Source organism: Alosa sapidissima, chromosome 1 (assembly GCF_018492685.1).
Source record: "Alosa sapidissima isolate fAloSap1 chromosome 1, fAloSap1.pri, whole genome shotgun sequence".
In the NCBI taxonomy this organism is placed as follows: Eukaryota; Metazoa; Chordata; class Actinopteri; order Clupeiformes; family Clupeidae; genus Alosa; species Alosa sapidissima.
The window spans coordinates 39,880,580-39,900,685 of record NC_055957.1 but is presented as its reverse complement, the minus strand read 5'-3'; the positions used below and the strand labels follow the sequence as shown (position 1 = coordinate 39,900,685).

The 20,106-nt window shown below is 45.6% G+C and overlaps 1 protein-coding gene across 1 annotated transcript in view; it reads left to right on the top strand.

Moving 5' to 3' along the window:
- galntl6 (polypeptide N-acetylgalactosaminyltransferase like 6) overlaps nt 1-20,106 on the top strand; it is a 159,125-nt gene that overhangs the window by 119,590 nt on the left and 19,429 nt on the right. Inside the window, exon 6 of the mRNA XM_042084156.1 lies at nt 16,611-16,796. Coding sequence (XP_041940090.1) covers nt 16,611-16,796 — 186 coding nt within the window. The remainder of the gene's footprint in view (nt 1-16,610; nt 16,797-20,106) is intronic.

Genomic DNA, 20,106 nt, shown 5'->3' with positions numbered 1-20,106 from the left:
GAGGAATAAAATTGCAGATCCCTGCAGGCATTGCCCACGTCCACACACACACACACACACACACACACATATGCATATACACACACACTTTCACATATTTTAGCATGAGCTCACACCTCTCATTCTTCCTATTTATGGAGTGTTTCCCCCATGTTAACAGAGCTGATTACAATGTTATTATCACTCATTAAAGAGTAAGAGGCAGCACCACAGAGAGGCCGTTATGCAGTCACTCTGACATTACTCTGTTATTACGCATGGGGGGAAATGCAATGTTTTAATATGATGTGCAAATGAAATGGCTCGTAAAGGGCAGATTTATGGAGACCTCCTGCTCAGCCACATCATATGGGGACATTAAAATGTCCCTGTTGCTACAGTAAAACCTGCACTCGGTGAGCTATGGCAGACAGAGAAAGTGCAGCACATTGTGCTCTAACTCTATCTATAGTGTGTGTGTGTGTGTGTGTGTGTGTGTGTGTGTGTGTGTGTGTGTGTGTGTGTGTGTGTGTGCGTGTTTGTATGTGAGTGTGTGTGTGTGTGTGTGTGTGTGTGTGTGTTCTTTTGTGTCTCTGTTGGAGGGTTGAAAAGAGGAAAAGATTCTGCCTGTCTGTCTTCACGTTTTCTTTTTTCATACTGGATGGATTCATTCACTTCTCTGCAGTTCTGCTTCATGAGATTAAAAGGTTAGAAGGTCTGGATACGGTCAGTCAACATTCTAACAATTGAACCATTCACATACACACACTCACACACACACACACACACACACACAGTTGTGCATCTCTTTTTTGTGATCAAGACAGCTCTATGGACTGTACCACAGTGGACTACCGGACTACCACAGTGGTACAGTCTATAGCCTAGGAGGTTGGAAAAGTCACTCAAAATGACAGCCTGTTTATTTCTCTTGGAAACTCTGTGGGAGAATGAAGTGTTTGTTGTTTATCTGTTTGTGGGTGGGGGGTGGCGGGGGGGTGCACGTGCTGATGCACATGGGTGTGTCTTTATGTCATCTTTCCTGTGTTTGTGTTTTCTTGTTCTTCTTCCTGTATGGATGTGGTGTGTGTGTGTGTGTGTGTGTGTGTGTGTGTGTGTGTGTGTGTGTGTGTACTGTATACATGTATGTACCTGTAGCACTAGAACGACGATTGGGTGAATAACTTTTGGATTTCTCTACACCTACCACAGCCTTGCAAAGACACACGCACACACACACACACACATGCGTGTCTGTGTGCACATCCGTCCCTGTGCCGTTATCTCTGTTTCAAACTGTCTTGCTTTGCAGTCGCGTCTCTCTGAAGCAGCCAATCAAAGCTAGTCGGCACCATCTGATTTGAAGGTCACACAGATATGGCCACAGATTTTCCTCCAGACAGATTGGTCCTTGTCTGTCTCTCTTATGCAAATTAACAGTAACAGCTATCTGCTGAGGGGCCTTTTAGCAATAGGCATTTATGTAACAAACATTCGTTCCTCTTGCATGACAACGGCTGTGAGTTGCAAAAGGAATGATCTCTGACCAAGCAACTAACGGTCTTTGTGTGGTTACATATTGTAAATACTGGTGGTATCTTTTTTTTGTGTCCCTATCACGTTCCACCGGCATGTATTATATTCCAGATTTCATTGGTGGAGTTCTACTCTTTACAGGGCTCTGTGTGGCTTATGTGGAGCATTCTCACTTCTGAAGATGAGTGCCTCTCACTGTGCCAGGTGGAAAATATTATTGTTCATTCATGCAAATGTTCAGTCTAGAGTATTCTTTGGAGTATGACTGGACAAAGGAGAGACATGTTTATTTGCCCCCTCAGTTTCAGTGTATCAACCGACCCTCTAAAGTAAACCCGACCCTCTAAGACTTATAACTATGGAGTTACAGGCAGGCGTCTCCAGTGCAAAGTATGAAATATCAGTTGCATGACTAGAACAGAATAGAATATCGTAAAATAGACTAGAATGTAATGCCAGAGGAATTACAATAGTGGATGGAAAGCTGCTGGCTTAATGTTGGTGGGGAAAAAACCTTGAAAAAAAACATTAAATCACTTAGCCCCTAATAAAGCATTAGAGTTAATTTTGTAACCTCAATTAAATGGAGCGAACAGCAACTCAGGCACCGTAATGACGTGGAGCAAGGCCCATAGACTGTTCTATATATACAGTCCATTTGGCCATTTGGATACATTACAGTTGTATGTTTGTGTAGATTCTGTCAGAATAGATGGGACTTAAATGTGGATTAAGTTTCTTTTTTTAATGAAAATGGTATCACTTGCACTCAAGCCCCTCAGTACTCACGGAACAGGACTGCAGAATCAGCAACGCTCAATGGGCCACTTCAGATGTCTGACTCCCAAGGAAGAGTTGGGCACACAAATAACATATGAAATCTTTAATACTGTAGTTGCAAACGGCCAACATTTCAATGCTCTGATGAAGACTGTTGGGCTTCTTGTTGGACTGTTGGCTGAATGTTTGTCATTTGCAACTAACGACATTATATAATTTATAAACATTATATAATTCATAAACATTCTAGAATTCATGAAGTGTGGCTCTTCTGGGTCCTCCAACTTCCTATTTTTTTTTATCTGAGATGATATCCCATGAATGCAGTGGCATTGCATTGAAAATGCTATAAGAATAATTTATTAGTCCCATTCCCACTAGCCTCATCCCCCCTCAGTGTCTGTGGTCTAAGACTAAGTTATCCAGCTTCAGTGTATCAACCGACCCTCTAAAGTAAACCCGACCCTCTAAGACTTATAACTATGGAGTTACAGGCAGGCGTCTCCAGGCGTGTCCCCCCCCCCCCCCAGGTGACAGTATCTCACACCTGCCTAGGTTATTTAATTTTCTATTTATTTCATTACTTTATTTCATTTTTTTATGACAGTATTTACTGTTCCCATCTTCCCCATCTATTAGCTCTGTTGATAAGGACAGGGTGATAATCCCTCAGAGACAGGTGGGAAGGCGCAAGGGTCACCACAGAAACAGGCTGTTTAATGAGTGACTCTGAGTGAATGAGTTTGGAATCAAAAGGAAATATCAAAGAGATTTTGAGCATGTGCATGGGCCTGTGTGTGTGGGTGTGTCTTTGCAAGGCTGTGGTAGGTGTAGAGAAATCCAAAAGTTATTCATCCAATGGTCGTTCTAGTGCTACAGATACATACATACAGTAAACACACACACACACACACACACACACACACACACACACAACACTGAGGTTGAGTGTTGGATTGCGGATCGACCCGATCCTATGGAGGGTGGTGTTATGGCCTAAGTAATCGATGCTGTTCACACACTTGAAGAGAAACGTGGGCCTCAAGCTACCACTGAGGTTTACAGGGTTATAAACACACCTACACACATACACACACACACACACACACGCACATTACATTACATTCACTTCACTTATGCAGTCTGAATTATTCACAACTTCTTTTTTTAATTAGTATGAAAACCATTTTGTTTGGACTCAAGAAAAGATGCTATTGGTACACGCATGAATTGATTTCATGTTAGTTTCTCTGGGCACTAGATACCGCATTATGTTATTGATGTTGTGCATTCACACTAACCAAGCTGAATCAGAGGGAGAAAGGGGGGCGGGGGATTATTTTTGCGAGCGGGACAGCTGATCTGGCGAAGCGTGTTCAGGGGGAGTCGATGGTCCACTCCAGTCCAGCCTCACGCCTGACGGAGGCTCATGAGGTGAACAGGAGCCAAGACATTCTGAGCACAGCATCTGCTGCCTTCCGTCCAGCACGAGACCTCCGACCTGTTCTCTCTTTGTTCTCTCTCTCTCTCTCTCTCTCTCTCTCTCTCTCTCTCTCTCTCTCTCTCTCTCTCTCTCTCTCTCTCTCTCTTTCCCTCTCTCTATCACTCCCCCCTCTTTCTTTGCTCAAGTCGGTTTCTCTCTCTCTCTCTCTCTCTCCTTCTCCCCCCCCCCCCCCCTTCGCTCAAGTTGGTGTTTATTTGCTACTGTGTTTGCTCGTCGAAGGCCAAGTGCCGTTGCTTTGATATTGCTTGTGTGTTTTTCTGAGTGCTCTTCCGCGGGCCACAATAATGTGCGGATGCCCCGAGCCCCCCTCTCTGTGGGCTTGTGATTCAACCCAGGCGGTATAAAATACAACACAACACAACACAACACAACACAACACACACACACACACACACACACACACACAGCCAAGTGTGGCGTCTGTGGAGGAGGAGGCCTCTCTGCCTCGCGCCGGCTTGTGTTTCTTCGCCACGCTCCCTCCAGATCCTCCCCGGTGAGCAAACCTCATTCCAGCTTCCTCTTTAAAGCGCAGAGGATAATGAATTGGGAGTGGGGTCTGAGCATTGATCTGAGCAGAGAGGTGCTCGCGTGAGCGGTTCAAGGGAGTGTGTGTCTTCTCCCTCAAAGGCACAGCTGCTAGAGTAATTGTAGGCGGGGGGTATAGCAGAGGTGGGAGGGAGGGAGGATTTTTTTCAACCACGTGCAAAAGTGCACACAGTTGAGGCAAAGCCAGTGGATAAGTATGTGTGCCACAGCTACCTGCCTTTTTTACTCCAAATGGTGTAATTCTGAGCTGCAGACCTGTCCTCTCTTCTAACCCTCAGAGAGAGAGAGACGAGTGAGAGAGAGAGAGAGAGAGAGAGAGACGAGAGGCAGGTGTGAGACAGACTTGGAGATGAGTGGAGAGGACAGAGCTAACACACCTGTGTCTATTGGCTCATTACAGCAGGTGGCTACCTGGTGCCTTGTGGTTGTTGCCTCGGGGGGGGGGGGGGGTGGGGGGGTGGAGCAGTGACGCTCTCTGTGTTTATTTACCTTGTTTGTTTGCACACAGCCACTGCACTCACACTGTGTGGAGCTGTTGGGGAAGATAGGGTATTGATGGATGGGCTATGACGATGAGCAAAACAAGCCTTTCAATTTTCATGATGATATTGCATTGACACGGGTACAAGTCTGAGCACATTTGTGGATAGCAGGTTGACCTAATAAATGTGTCACTTTCTCATTGCTTTGTCTCTGAGACGAGTACATCATCAACATATTGAATGTATCCACTGGCATGCCTCTCTCAGACGACTCCTCTCTCCTCCTCTCCTCTCTCCTCTGCCGCTCCCTCTCTCCTCCTCTCCTCTCTCCTCTGTCTCTCCTTCTCTCCTCCATCTCCTCTCCTCCTCTCCTCTCTTTCCCCTCACTGGATCTGAACGTATGTTCTGTTGGCATGCGCTTCTTTCTTGGCCCCTGTAATTAGATGCTAAGCCCTGCATGGGGCTACAGAACTTCCCCAGTTGGGGGTTTGTGATTAGAAGCAGAATGTGGAAGTGGCGGTGCCATTTTTTTTTTCTACCGAGTGTTTCAGCACGCCACATGCTCAGCCGACCCCAGCAGGGCCGCAGTATAATGGGCTAGGGGGTTAGAGCTGCCCCACACCCACACACCTTTCCAGTGCTTTACAGTACTTTCTGCTAAAACACACACATCCAGGAGAACACCTCTGCCTCCTAGCTCTCGCTTTGCTTTTAATGGAATAAGTCTTGTTTAAAAGTCATATTAAAGAGAATGCAACCGCATGCAAACATTTCATCTTTCATCTGTTGTTGTTGTTGCTGTGTGTGTGTGTTTTGTGTGTGTGTTTGTGTGAGTGTTTTTGTTTGTGTGTGATAGTGTGTGTAGTTGTTTGTGTGTGTGTGTGGTTGTTTGTGTGTGTGTGTGTTGTTGTTTGTGTGTGTGTGTGTGTGTGTGTGTGTGTGTGTGTGTGTGTGTGTGTGTGTGTGTGTGTGAAGTTTGAAGTTTAGCTGAGGATGGCTTCAACAGTGACGACTCGTGGCAGGCTCAGCAAAGCGGGCTCAGCAAAGCGGGCTCGCAACGATGAAGGGATCGACGGAAGGAGGGAAAGGAAATCATCCCACAGCAGAGAGAAAAGGGAACACCTCAAAGGGGGCTGAACCCGCGAGACATCAAAGCAGGAGAACAACATTGCTGCCCTTCATCATAGCCTGTCAGGGCTGGGGAGGGGATGGGGGGGGCGCGGGGAGGTGAAACTTTGCCTGCTCTGTAACTGTTTATTTGTCACTTCCTCATGCCCGGTGCTGCCTGCCTGCCCGCCTGACGTGCATCACCCTGGATGATTTACGACCTCGTTTAATCAGCCACTCTGAGTGCGGCGCCAGACACATTTCCTTTCTTGGTCAGTAAAATTCCCTTCGGCTCGGGCCTCTCCCTACACACACGCACACACATACACACAAACACACAAACACACACACACACACACAAAGACACACACCATCCTCTGTGTATGTTAACAACAATTCAGGTCAGCCCCCAAAAAAAAAACAAGTTGCCACAAAAAAAAAACATGCTGCTATTATGATTAGCATTCTCTGCATGTAGACTGTCAAGAGGGAGATGTCCTGGCACTCTTATTGGCCCTGTCAGTTGTACTGAGGCCGCTTGTTTGATGACTTGCCCACCGTGGGAGTTTGGGAGTGCTTTCGTTTTAGGGAGCGGAAAGGAAGAGCGATGGATGAGAAGAGGAAGAGAGAGGAAAAAAACGCTGACTGTAACTTTTGGTCCGGGTGACTTTGGCAGAGTTTGAGCCCAGCGCAGAGCAGAGCAGAGCGTGTCTGTCTGTCTGTCTGTCTGTACGTGTGTCTCTCCCTCAGGTGCGGGCGCGGCCTCAAAGAGGAGGGATGGCTCTGCCAGTCTCTGTCCAATCAGCTGTCAGCACCAGCAGGTTCCCTGCTGGGGAGACATCCTGGCCGCACGCTGCCTCCTCTCCCCGCTGGCAAAGGCAGCCTCTAATGTCCCCCGTCCTCCCCCTGCTGCCCGGAGCGTTCGCTCATCCTAGCTCACTCCCGCCGGACGTGTCCCTGCCTCCGCAGGACACCTCCACGCCCGTTTAGCATGCATGGGAGGAGGCCTCCCTCCTGCAAAGGCCTTGAGAGCTTGGATCATTATTTTTTTATCAGTTAATTATTCTCGGACTGGGCTATTTTGAAACGCAGATGCCGTTGAAAAGACACTGATTGAATCAAAGGTATTTTTAGTCATGTGTGTCACTTGAGTACTGTGCGGTGGATTGTGTGTGTGTGTGTGTGTGTGTGTGTGTGTGTGTGTGTGTGTTTGTGTGTAGGGGGTGTCCCCTGGGCTTGACTGTAGCCAGGGGCAAAGGCATTCATTCTTAATTGCTGTCAGAACGGATGCTGTGCCAGCACACTGTATTCCTCTGCTGATGGTCAACTCTGACCTCTACTACCCAGTACACACAGCTTCGTTCTCTCCTCCGCATTCATCTCATATCTCCACCATGTCATATGGATCATTGATGTCGTTGCATAATTCAGGATTTTAACGACAGCGGTCGTGAAGCGCAACGCATAAAGCCTCTTGGTGTTAAATGCCTTCGCTCGTGTCACCGATCAGCCCACGTCGGGGTTTAACCGTGCCGTCCTTCCGTGAGCGAACGCGAGCTTCGTCCTCCTCGTGAGCGAATCGTTTTTCCAACGCTGTCTGTTCTCACGCTCGCTAATCCCGGGGTCTGCCGCTGCTAAAAAAGTGCCGTGTCTAATCGAGGGGGCACAGGCGGAGGCGGTGTCTGCAGAGCGGTGATAGGCCCTGGCGCAGGTATTAATGCCCCACATTTGAATAATGCACAAACACGGGACACCAGCTATGCTGAAAAGTCAAGCTGTGTTAGAAATGAACAAATAATGCGTGTCGAGATAAAACTCCCCCTGCCAAGGCGGAGGCGCAGACGGCCGCTGCCACGCTGCGCCTGTCCATGCGCTTTCAGAGAAGGGTCAAACCCATTACCCTGGTATTGCCATAGCAAAGAGACCGAGAGCTCCAGGGGCCTTTGTCTTTGTCTCCAAGTTTTGGTTCGGTGTCTCATGAATTCCTGAACTGAGCTGACGGAATGCATTGTGTTATGAATGTGTCTGCAGTCTTTGTCATAAATTCAAATGATGACTTCATTGTAGTCTGTTTTTATGGTAAACACACAGTCCCACTGCTAGACCCAACAGCTCCGGTATAGCCCGATGTTACAAACTTCCTGGAAAGCCGCTTTCTCTGGCTGCTGCAAGTGAATGAGTCACAGGTGTTTGCTTTTTAATATGCAGGAAACCAATTCAATTCAGCTATTCAATTAAGTGTTAACAGCAGGAGAATCTTTGGGGACGTTAAACATTAATGCTCTGGAATGAGGGCAAGAGAACGGTGAAACAATTAAGACATCACTCCAAGTCCCTGTACACTTCTCTCTCTCCCTCTCTCTCTCTCTCTCTTTCTCTCTCTCCCTCTCCCTCTCTCTCCCTCTCTCTCTCTCTCTCTCTCTCTCTCTCTCTCTCTCTCTCTCTCTCTCTATGCCCCTGCCCTGGCTTTCCGACTGCAGGCGGCCCAGAGACTGCTGTACGTCCCGGAGGTCAGCTGGGCACAAACTGCTTGTGCTTTGTTGAGGCAAGCCGGTGGCTTGGCGATGGTCAGGCAATTGTTTTTGATTGACCTGGACTCGGGGGGTCTTTCAGGGCTGACCCCTTTCTACCAGTCAGTCCTACGGGCTTGGAAAATTTTAAGCACTCAGGGAAGGGTCATTGTACCCAGTATGTGGGTGGGAGAGGAGCCACTTTTTCCCAATGCAGCTCTACCAGTGGTGGCATTGCATCCCCCCTCTTTGAGGGCTGGTTTTCTTCGGGCTGGCATCATGAAGGATTTAGTGCTGGCGGACTCCTGGCGCTCTGCATACAGTGGGCAGTGCTTCGATTTGGCCAGCTTCACTCGCGGTCCGCGCGTGGGATCACGCGGTATCACGCGACTTTAATTTGTATTTTTCCAGTGAGACGCTGCAACAACCCAAACAACCGGTAGATGGCTCAAGTGAGCAGGGTGTCTCGTAAAAAGAAATGGAGCCTGGAAAACCCTACACAGACTTCACTACAGACTTTAGCAGACTGGTTTAGAAATAATGTAATAGCCAGAAATATGCCTGCTCTGCCCTAATAAAGAAATATTTGGTTAACTGCGAGTGAATCCCGTTTGCAGCCGTAGAGACGCAGGACAAATTAAACATTCTGGTTTTCTCCGAGTGCAACGATGATAGACAGACATCATTTGGACAAAATATAGAGTATTAACCTCCGTTGCTCAGCCAAATGCCTTCCTGTTACGTCCTGTTATCACGGAGTTACAGGCGATAAACGATTTTTGATGGTCACAAGTTTACTTCATTAGGGACTGTTCGTTATTTATTTAAGGGGCTACCGGAGGAGTTTTGGGAGCATTAGTCCAAAAAGACGTGACCCTCCCTCGCCAGCAATACATTTTTCTATGACCCTCCAAAGTGATTATGAAAAAATCACTGTCAACTTTTTCCGGGTTTGTCGCCTACTGTATTTTAACGTTTTCACATATTTGGCCATAAGCCGTTTATCATAGGCTATCACGAAACCAAACTACAAAGGCGAACACTTTAACAGGGGGAATTAATTGGGCATGAATCATGCTGAACGCTATTTCGCTACCTTAGAATAATAAGGTTCTATCTGCGTTTTGAGTAGGTACAACCGGGACGATTGAAACGGGGACGAATGAAACATTCCGGTTTTCTCCGAGTGCAACGATGATAGACAGTTTGGACAAAACATGGAGCATATTAACCTCCGTTGCTCAGCCAAATGCCTTCCTGTTAGGTCCTGGTATCACGGAGTTACAAGCGATAAACGATTTTTGATGGTCAAGTTTACTTCATTAGCGGTTTATTTTTTTGGATTATTAAAGAGTGTTTTTCATTTAAAGGTTTGACTTCGTGCTTATTCAGTAGAGCATTTAGTGCTCTCCCCAATCCCAGACGTTCACAGTGCATGTTTGTTTGTAATGGATGCAACCGCGAGATAGGCTATGCATTTGACAATGAGTTGTTAACAGAACCAAGACATATAGCCCAGCAGCAATCTAGGGACTGGTCGTTATTTATTGAAGGGGCCACCGGAGGAATTTTGAGTGCTTCAGTTGGAAGTTGCATGACCCTCTCTTGTCTGCTAGAAATTGTTCAATGACCCTCCGACAGAATTGTTAAAAAAGACATGACCCTCCCCTGCCAATTGTCTTCCGCCCGCGCCACAGCCACACACTTTGTGATAACGTTCTTAAATCAATCTTTCCCGTGAGCTTGCATGCTACCAGTCCTTCCTTTTCAAATGTGTTGCGCCTGTTTGCACAATTTCACAAATAATCATATGTGATTAATAGTATGACAAAAAAAATCCCTGTGCACGGGGACCGAAACAATGCATGCCAACTTTTTCCGTGTTTATCACGTATTTTAACTTTCCCCGTCTTGCCGTTTTAATGTTTTCCCGTAGAATATCCCATATTTTAATACTCTCATAACAGCCCTGCCATCGGGCCTGTCTCTGTGTTGCCCTGTTGCTACCCCTTGCCCTTCCAACGAAACATAGATGTCTTCAAATCATCGTTTTCCTTGCTTGAAGGCGAACTTAGAGTGATGTTAACCTATTTAAGTTTAACGGCGCGATTGTCGTGAGAGCACGATTCATTGGCGCTTGCATGTTCGGCCTTATGTCTACGTGCGCACCTGAGGCTACTCAGCTGCAAGAGAAATAATTTCCCCTGTTTGTATGTTCACTGCAGGTTGGCCTACCATAACTTACCAACTCTGCACTGTAGACTGGCTATTTATATTTTTCTGTGAAATAAGCAAATGTATTTGTTCAACTTTATGAAGCAGAATTATGCATAGGGTACTTGGAACATAATACATTTGACAAAGGACAGATGAATGTTGCTAGTGACAAAATATTAACTTTCAGTGTTTTACGATGTCTTTGTCATGGGGAAGTGTTTTCCCATGCATTTATTCTAGGTTACTGTCAGTGACTGCCGTGAGAGAAGCGGGTTCTGTGTTTCGTTCATGTCAGTGACTGACGCGAGAGAAGCGGGGTCTGTGTTGTGTTGTGTTGCGTTGAGTTAATTTATTTTCATTGGGCATACCGTGCCGTGCCGTCCACAGCTCTTCAGTTCTGACAAAGCCAAAATTACTCCTTTTGAAACAATGAGTGCAGGAAGCGCGTTTGTATGGTTATATTGCTTGACGGGGGGGGGGGGGGGGGGTCCCAAGCAGCTTTCAGCCATAAGGCTACTTTGAGAACATTTCAATTCACCCGAACATTTAATATTCAAAATGTTGAAAACTATTTCGGCATAGCCTATAAAGCAGTTTAATTAAATGGAATGTTAGTTGTAAACAAACGAGCTACTTGGTGAGGCTTGGCCTCACAGATGCGCTCGTGCCTTAGATGGCAGGAAAAATCTTCACGATAGGCCTATTAACTAACCACCCGATTCACGTTGGCTGGGGGGAAGGGGGGCCATCAGACAATTGTGCCCAGTTAATCCGGCCCTTCCCCCCAAAAATCACACCTTCCCACCTCTGACAGCTTAAAAGAAGTCAAGATGACTCCTTACTCACAGACCTATTCACAAACCTGCTGTTTTGAAATCCTATGCAGCTACAGGAGCTTCCAATCGCGAGGAAGCAATTTTGCATTGTAGGCATAACTAACATGCAATAACGCCGCCAACAACAACCAAAACTAGGCTAATCATTGTCAACATGTAAATTAAATGTAACATTAGTGTGAATCAAATTAAAATGTTCTCTTTTGCAAACGTAGGCATAGTAACAGAATAATTTAATAATGTTACAAAGATACTACATCAATCCGTATGTTTCATTGGGCTACTAGGCTATTTGTTTTGCCTTGATTCATTTAGGCTAGGCCTTTTTATTCAGGGGCCGTATTCACAAATAATTTTAAGGCTAAAAGTAGCTCCTAACTGGCGAATTTAGGAGCAACTCCTAAAAATAATGGGCGTGTCACTCCTAACTTCAGGACTCCTAATTTTTTCACAAAAAGTAATTCACGAAGCATTTTAGACCTAAATGTAGCACCTAAGTCTGGGACAGCTTAAGTTGAGAGGACTCCTAACTCACTAAGACCTATTCATAAACAGCTTTTTTGTGGCATTTTACGTTGCAATGTTTTGAAATAGCCTATGCGCAACAGGAGCTTCCAATCGCAAGGGAACAATTTTGCATTCATAAAAGGGATGCAATAACGCCACCAACAACAACCAAAACTACTCATTGTTAACATGTAAATGAAATGTAACGTTTCATTGTGAATCAAATTAAAATGTTCTCCTCTTTGCAAACGTAGCCTAGGGATATGGTGACAGATTCATTTAATAATGTTGCAAAGGTAGGCTACTGCATCAATCCATAGGCCCATGTTTCATTAGGCTACTAAGCTATTTGTTTTGCCTTACTCTTTATTCATTTAGGCTAGGCCTTTTTATTCAGTTATTAATCATCTTCCGTCCTTCGCACTACTTGTGTAGCGCACGCATTCTCCGACCTGTCACCTGTCAGTCATCATCGGAAGAGAGGTGTTTGGAATCATTCCCGCGTTACAATCGTCAGCCAATCAAGGTGGTCACTTCAGTCAAGCTCGTGCATGAGTAATGACGTCACCCATAGCCACGAAGACTCACTCCTAGTTTAGGAGTTGTCTGAAAGGCTTTGTGAATAACTTTTAAGAGAAAACTCCAATCTAAAATCTTTAAGTGCGATTTAGGAGTAGCCTACTCCTAGTAGTAAGATAAAAGCCTTTGTGAATAGCCTACGACCCCAGTTATTCATCATCTTCCGTCCTTGTGTAGCGCACGCATTCTGAGACCTGTCACTCATCATCGTAAGGGAGGTGTTTGGAATCATGCCCGCGTTACAATCATCAGCCAATCAGCCAATCAAGGTGGTCTCGCTTGCCCATTTACCCAAATTAATGGTCGAATATTACTGATGATCATTGTTATTTAAGAACATGCAGTGTGCGTAGGGTACCAAAACATCTTGCTCGTAAAAAAGCATCATAACGCACATTCTGGCGGGTCTGTTATTTACTGTAGGCTGCGCAAACCACATGCCTTTATTTTGGGCAAGCCTGCATTAATTCATTCATTCAACCTTTATTTATTCTCGGAGGGTCATTGAGGGAAGCCCTCATTTTCAATGAAGCCGAAATTACAGAAGCGAAGCAAAGCGCTCCACAAACAAGACAACATTCGAGGCCTTCTGTTGAAGAATTTTATATAAAGCCTGCGCTGACAGTAATCCTCCTGCCCCTGATAGGCCTACCACAGCTGTGGATAGTGTGGAGTGTTCAAGTAATAAAACAATCCAATGTGTGTCTCAATTGTCCCCCGCTGACCACCTCACACATTTCTCTAGATTTTGCAACGAACTTACATGACACAATGCCATAAAATATGCCAGTTTTAGGACACAGAATAATGTTTGTAATGATACCAGGTAGGCCAGGTATTGTCGAAGGTGCATGGTGAAGTGAAATTCTTACTTTGGAAAACAAACATTTGCCGATATCATCGCCGATCATCAGAATATTACAGATTCTGTGTTCTGGACTGTAGTAACTTGTTAAGCCAGTGGTTCTCAAACTTTTATTTCATTCCCCACTTTGATCAAGGGGCATGACTGATGATAGTGGAGATAACGTGTTATCCCGAGGCTTTTGCAAGTAAGCATCTTCGACGGTAGTCTATTAAAAATATAAGTTTTCGATGTCCCAAACGGAGAGCCATACTTTATTGTTTTTAACGATCTCCATGTTACTCACAAAAATGTAGGCATGGGGACATGATGAAGTAGGTTATCCAACTGTCGTGTGTTAAATTATTGTGATTACGAGCCAGTGGTTTTCAAACATTATGCGTGACTCGGACATCTAACTAAATGCAACAGGCTCATATCGTCCTCGCATTCGCAAAATGAGGACCAGTGTTTTGTCAAATTGCAAATAGCTATTCGTTTTAACTATTTTTTTACAAAAAGCACTTCATACTATCTTAATCTTGGAATATGGGGAGGGAAGTGGCGCGTCTGCAGTCAGCCAAATATGAATGTAATTCTGCGGCATAAAGCAGATGTAATTGTTTATTGTACAGAAAAATAAAAATGACATGTCAAGCAGTCAATTGACTACATTGCAGTCAAGAAGTAGGCCAAATTAATTTACGAAACCAAAACGTGGGTCATAGTTGTCTAAGCCTCTATTGCGTAGCCTGTTAAAAACGTAGCCAGATAGTATTAAATCGGCAACAACATTGTTTTCTGCAGAAGCCTACCCAAGGCTACAGATTAATTCTGAACAGTTATTTCTCTACTGGCTCAATTATCACACCACTGTTTTGATTTGCGTAGTTGCGTTAACCCCAACACTGACAATAATGTAGACAGCAAATTTCGATTTTCGTGTAGTCAAGCCTTAAGCCATACCCAAGTAGCCTAAATCGAGGTAATGTTTAATTATGCCTGATTTATTTTGTTATTGAATTCGTAGGCTGGGATTACTCTCGGCAACAATTATGTAAGGGATGGCAGGCAGAGCGATGTACAGTGGCAGAGCGACGCACAGTGGCTGAAAGTGGTACTAAAGCTTCACGCAGCTTCACGCCGCGTAATGCGCGAATGAAGTGGTCATTTGAAAGCGATGCCCACTGTAGGAGGTGGCAGGACTTACGAGGACTTTTTCAGTCCGGCTTGTTTCAAGGGTGATAACGGACATTCAAAGGATTATCCCTGAGGATGCAAAACGTTGCCTCTGGTCCCCGATGGAGTTCACGGTGATAGTTTTTACTACCATATTTCTCTTAAGACTCAGTCAGGACGATGGAAAATCAGGATCCAGGCTTTTATTCTTTTCAATGAGGGGCCAGTGCCCCTCAAGGGAGAGATGGCATGTTTGTGTCACCCCATCATGGGTTTCACCAGATTCTCTAACTACACAGAGGTGTATACTAACTTTATGTTACAAACTAAAGAAGGAGTGACCTCTAGGTCCAACCCAGTTTGAATATGCAATAGAAAGGGAAGAGGTCAGATCACCCTTTGTCCTGGGATGTCTCTCAGAGGCCTATGTTTTCACACCTGGAGATAGGCTCCTATTGAATTCAAGGATACACAGGCTACAAACTAGAGACACAAGGGATACACAATAAAATCACAAATGACCATAAGGAACACACAGTACATTTACAGAAGGATTCTGATTCACAACACTTTCAAGATAAGTCTAAATCTTATGCAAGTTATAGCATTAAAAGGAAGGCATGATTACTTCTAGCTCAGAGTTCTAATCTCAGAGAGTCCTTCTCCAAAGATGGTCGTTAATTAGGAGCACCCCAATCTACACCTGGCCAAATGTTGATGGCCATGGGGGGTGTGCTCCCACAGAGTATATAATAGAAAGTCACACCTGAGGATAACCCAAAAGGTCCCTAGACAGACCCTATTGAATTATAATCATTCAAGAATAAACAAGGGATGCTTGCATAGGACAAGGACAGGAGAAATACAGACTAATATAGACTATAATGCTTATTCACAATTCTTTCAACGGGTGAGCTGGACTGGTTCCCGGAGCTGCGGGTGAGACCCGCAGTCGGACAGTGGTGTGAGGGCCAAGGAGTGCTTCTCAGCTTCGCGACACCACAGCTGGAATTTTTTGAGAATGCAAGCAATAAGGCACTCTATCACATCTGTGTAAAAGTCAAGAACCTTCAGGCCCTCTCTGGTGTGAGGGAGTCGAGGTGGTGGGGTTTTTTGGGGCCGGGTTCTTCTCCGAAAGGCAGTTGGCGGTCTATGTACAAGTGTCCCATTCAAAAAAGAACGGGTGATCTCCAGTGGAGAATTGTACATTTTACATTTGGTGCAATAGTGGAGAATTGTACATTTGTACATGGTGCAATAGCTACGAACAGACACAGAGCACACTTAGAACCAGGGGTAGGGGAGTTTATTTTTGGTCCCAAATACTCTGTGGCTAGGAAGGCTCATGTGGTTCTTCTGAATTTTCTTTTTAGCCAGGCTAAGACGGCTGTGTGGCTGTCCCGGAGGAACAGGGTGGAGGGGACAGGGCTTAACAAAGCCGGTGCCTTTGTTAAAACTATCCTTGGCCACAAGGCTGAGGATTGAGTACAAGTATTATCAGTTAATTGATGATATTGAGACTTTCAATGGAACATGGGGGGTTGAGGGTTGTATTTGTGCACTGGATGAAGGAGGGGAATTACTGTTCAAGTTTTGAGCCTTATAAAGGGTGACTGATAGCTAGTTTGGTCTGTTTGTCTGGTTAATTGTTTTTTTTTTTATTTTTGTTTTTTTTTGTGGTCATTTTTTTGCATATTTTGTCGGTGTGTGTTTTTTTTTTTTGGGAGGGTGGGTGGTGGGGGGGGTTGGAGGGAGGTTTTATTATGGGTTGGTTTTAATGTTACCTGGTTTCCTTTTTGACTGTCAATAAAGGAACCTTAAAAGTCAAAGCCTCTCTCACTCACTCACTCACTCTCACTCTCTCTCTCTCTCTCTCTCTTTGTTTATCCCCTCTATCTTTCTTTTTTACCTTACAGTACACGCTGTAATGTTCAGGATCCCAGTGCAGCTTTGCCGATGACGATTCATTCATATTCACACCGGTCTGTCTTTATCTGTTCACAGAGCACCTGAAGGAACGTCTGGAGAAGTACATGGCCCGTTTCCCTAAGGTGCGCATTGTGCGGACCAAGAAGCGCGAGGGCCTGATCCGCACCCGTCTGCTGGGCGCCTCGGTGGCCAAAGGAGAGGTGCTCACCTTCCTCGACTCCCACTGTGAGGCCAACGTCAACTGGCTGCCTCCGCTGCTCGGTAAGAACAGATAAGGAAGTGCTTACTCCAGGGAAAACGCACCGCGGGGAGAGAGAGAGAGAGAGAGAGAGAGAGAGAGAGAGAGAGAGGGGGTAAAGGCAGGAGCGGAGAGGAGGGGAAAGCCTTTACTCTTTTTCTCGATTAGTTTTTTTTCCTTACTATTCCTTTTTCCATCACAAGGGAAAACAGCTGTGACTGGCAATAATGCTGCAGAGATTTCCTTTCCTGGCGTTGGCTTATCTATCCGCTAAATTGGACAATTTCACAAAATTCAAACGCCTTTCTTGTTCAAAGCTTTTTGCTCCTTTGTTTTTTTTTGTATTTTTTTTTTGCCCACTTTTTTTGCCCACTTCATCTCATTGTGATAAATAGCAAATCAGAAGTCTCCATCTCTCTCTCTCTCTCTCTCTCTCTCTCCTCTCTCTCTTCTCTCTCTCTCTCTCTCTCTCTCTCTCTCTCTCTCTCTCTCTCTCTCTCTCTCTCTCTCTCTCTCTCTCTCTCTGTCTTTCTCTCTCTCTCCATCTCTCTTTCTCAAATTCAAATTCACTCATTCATTGACAAATGAGAACTTGTATTGCCAAAGCAATTGGTACATGTTAAAGGTAAGACATAACAACAATAATTACAGAGACAGAACATATACACATACTTTAAACTGATACATTTGTATAAACATACTACTTCACTGAGATTTGTGAACAATAGTACTTAGTTTTACATCGGTTCATTGTAGTATTAATGAGAGTTCATTGAGAGCAGTATGGTGACTGCCTGCATGTGGAAGTGGTTGTATGTGAGTTCATCAGCGTGTTTGCACATGTGTGTGTGTGTGTGTGTGTGTGTGCGTGTGTGCGTGTATGTGTGTGTATCACTCATTGTCCCTCAGCTGGTGGCAGGTGAAAACATATTGTGCAGCTATGAGACAGCTGTCCTTTTTCTCTCCTAGCAAGTATGGTAGTTTACTTAGGTTTGAGGTTTGAATTACTTAAAATTAAATCCAGGGTTAAATCCAGGGTGTTTCTCATCAAGTTTTGGAAAGTAGAGATCACAAACAGACTGAAATGAGTTGCACTCGGTCAGAAAGTGTAGCTCTGTCTCGACAACACTGTCTTTGCACTTTCTCTTTCCATCTTTGTCTCTCTCTCCATCTCTCTCTTCTCTTTCCATCTCTCTCTCTTTCTCTCTTCATCTATTTCTCTTTCTCTCTCTCTCCATCTCTCTCTCTCTTTCTTTCTCCCCCCTTCTTTCTCTCTCTCTCTCTCTCTCTCTCTCTCTCTCTCTCTCTCTCTCTCTCTTTTCTTCCCCTCAGAGGGAGAGACGCCCCAGAGCTCCCTGTAAAGAGCCGCCCCACTGAGCCTCACGGATGCCGATTTCCCCGCCTCTGCTTGGCTGCCAGAAACACATTTCTAAAGTGTCCCGCCAGATCAGACAGGCACACACACACGCACGCGCGTGCATCTCATCGCCGCGGGAATTAAGAGCATGTTCTCCGTGCACACATCAATGCACCAGACGCCGCAGTCCTGACAGGTCATCAAAGGTCCAGCTATGAGCTACATGTGGCCTCTCAACTCGTTACTGGAAGAGCGAGCAAACGAGAAAACAGGCACAGTGGGACAGAGATTAGAGAGAAGGAGAGAGGGGGGAGAGAGAGATGGAGAAAGAGAGAGTGAGAGAGAGACAGAAAAAAGGGAGAGGACGACAGAAAGACAGGAAAGGGGGGCCACACAGTAAGGAGAGCTTTAATTGGCTTGGCTGAGGCGGCTCCAGTTTTGTGAGGCGTGCTTCTGGGATGAAGGGTGGCATCCATGATTAGAGTGTGTAAGGCCGCAAGGGAACAGGGACGCAGCAGGCTAGTGAGGAGAGCAAAGGCTCTGTGGCCCTTTTCGCAGTTCCACCCTCTCCTCCGCAGGCATGCGGGCCTCACCTCTCCGCACCTTTCCCTTAGCCAGCGGAGGGAGGCCAGCCATCGGATTCAGATGTGAAGCAAAGATCTCGTTAGTGCTTCAGAGGGTTCTGGAAAAGCGTCCTCCTTCCTCAGATCACACAGCATGGCAGGATCCGAGCTGATCAAAGGACATTATGCATGTCAGACACAAGGAGAGGGGAACGAGGAGACGCAAAAGTAGGTGTGCTTACAGTCGCCGGCCTCTTCTATTCAAACTTTAGGAAGAGCTGCACTTTATTTTTACCCCACTCTAAGGACACGCACGCGCACACACACGCACCACACACACACACACACACACACACACCACACACACACACACACACACACACACACACACACAAAAGAGTCTGTAGATGGACTGCACCTGTGCAGACACACAATCGTACTTTTGCTCTGAATGGCATTATAAGAACCTGGCCTCCACACACTCATCATTCAGCCCAAGCTGAGGCCTCTATTCCAATCTCTATTTACGTCCACAGCCCTCCCTCGTTCACGTACCCCGCCATGCGTGATAGCTTTTCTCTTTGCCTCTCACCACCCCAACCATTATGTCCCTCATTTGTCTCCCTCCCTGACCCCCCCCCCCCCCCCCCCCCCCCTCCAAGACACACACACACACTCTCAATTCTCACCATTTTTTAAACCCTAACTGTGCAAACCTTAGACGGAGTCATGGGTATTCAGATTTAGGCTACTTAGTGAGAAACTCTGCAAAACAAAACAATGTGTTCTGTCACACAAAGCACAGTGGTGTCTATTTGAGTCACGCGTCCGTTAAAACAAAGATGCTCCTAAATCAATAGCATTGTGTGTGTTGGTACCAGAGGGGCTGCTTGTGTGTGCGTGTGTGTGTGTGTGTACGCGTGCGCATGTATGTGTGTGTGTATGTGTGTGTGTCTGTGTGTGTGTGTGTACTTGTGTCCCTGTGTGTGTGTGTGTGTGTGTTTGTCTGTGTGTGTGTGTGTGTGTGTGTGTGTACTTGTGTCCAGTGTGTGTGTGTGTTTGTGTGTGTTTGTTGCCTGACGTGTAATCTGCATGAGTGATGCTGGCAAGCTGAGGAGGAGAGGGATCGTCCTATCGTCCTGTCCATTGTAAACAAGCCTGTCATGGGGGCTGCTGTTCGTGACTGAGAACTGCTTACACACCCGTAAGCTAACGGCGTCAGACTGTGCCTTTGTTTGTGTTGGTGTCTTTCTTCTATTCTGTCTTGTGCTCTGCTCTGTTGTTTTTTGTTTATTTTACTGCAGTCGTCCAGTCCAGTTGGATTTCTTAGGTCTTTCATTTTGATAGCCATGTGAATATATTGACTTTCATTTCTGTTACACTGTTCTTTTAATCAGCGTCTGTGTATTGTGT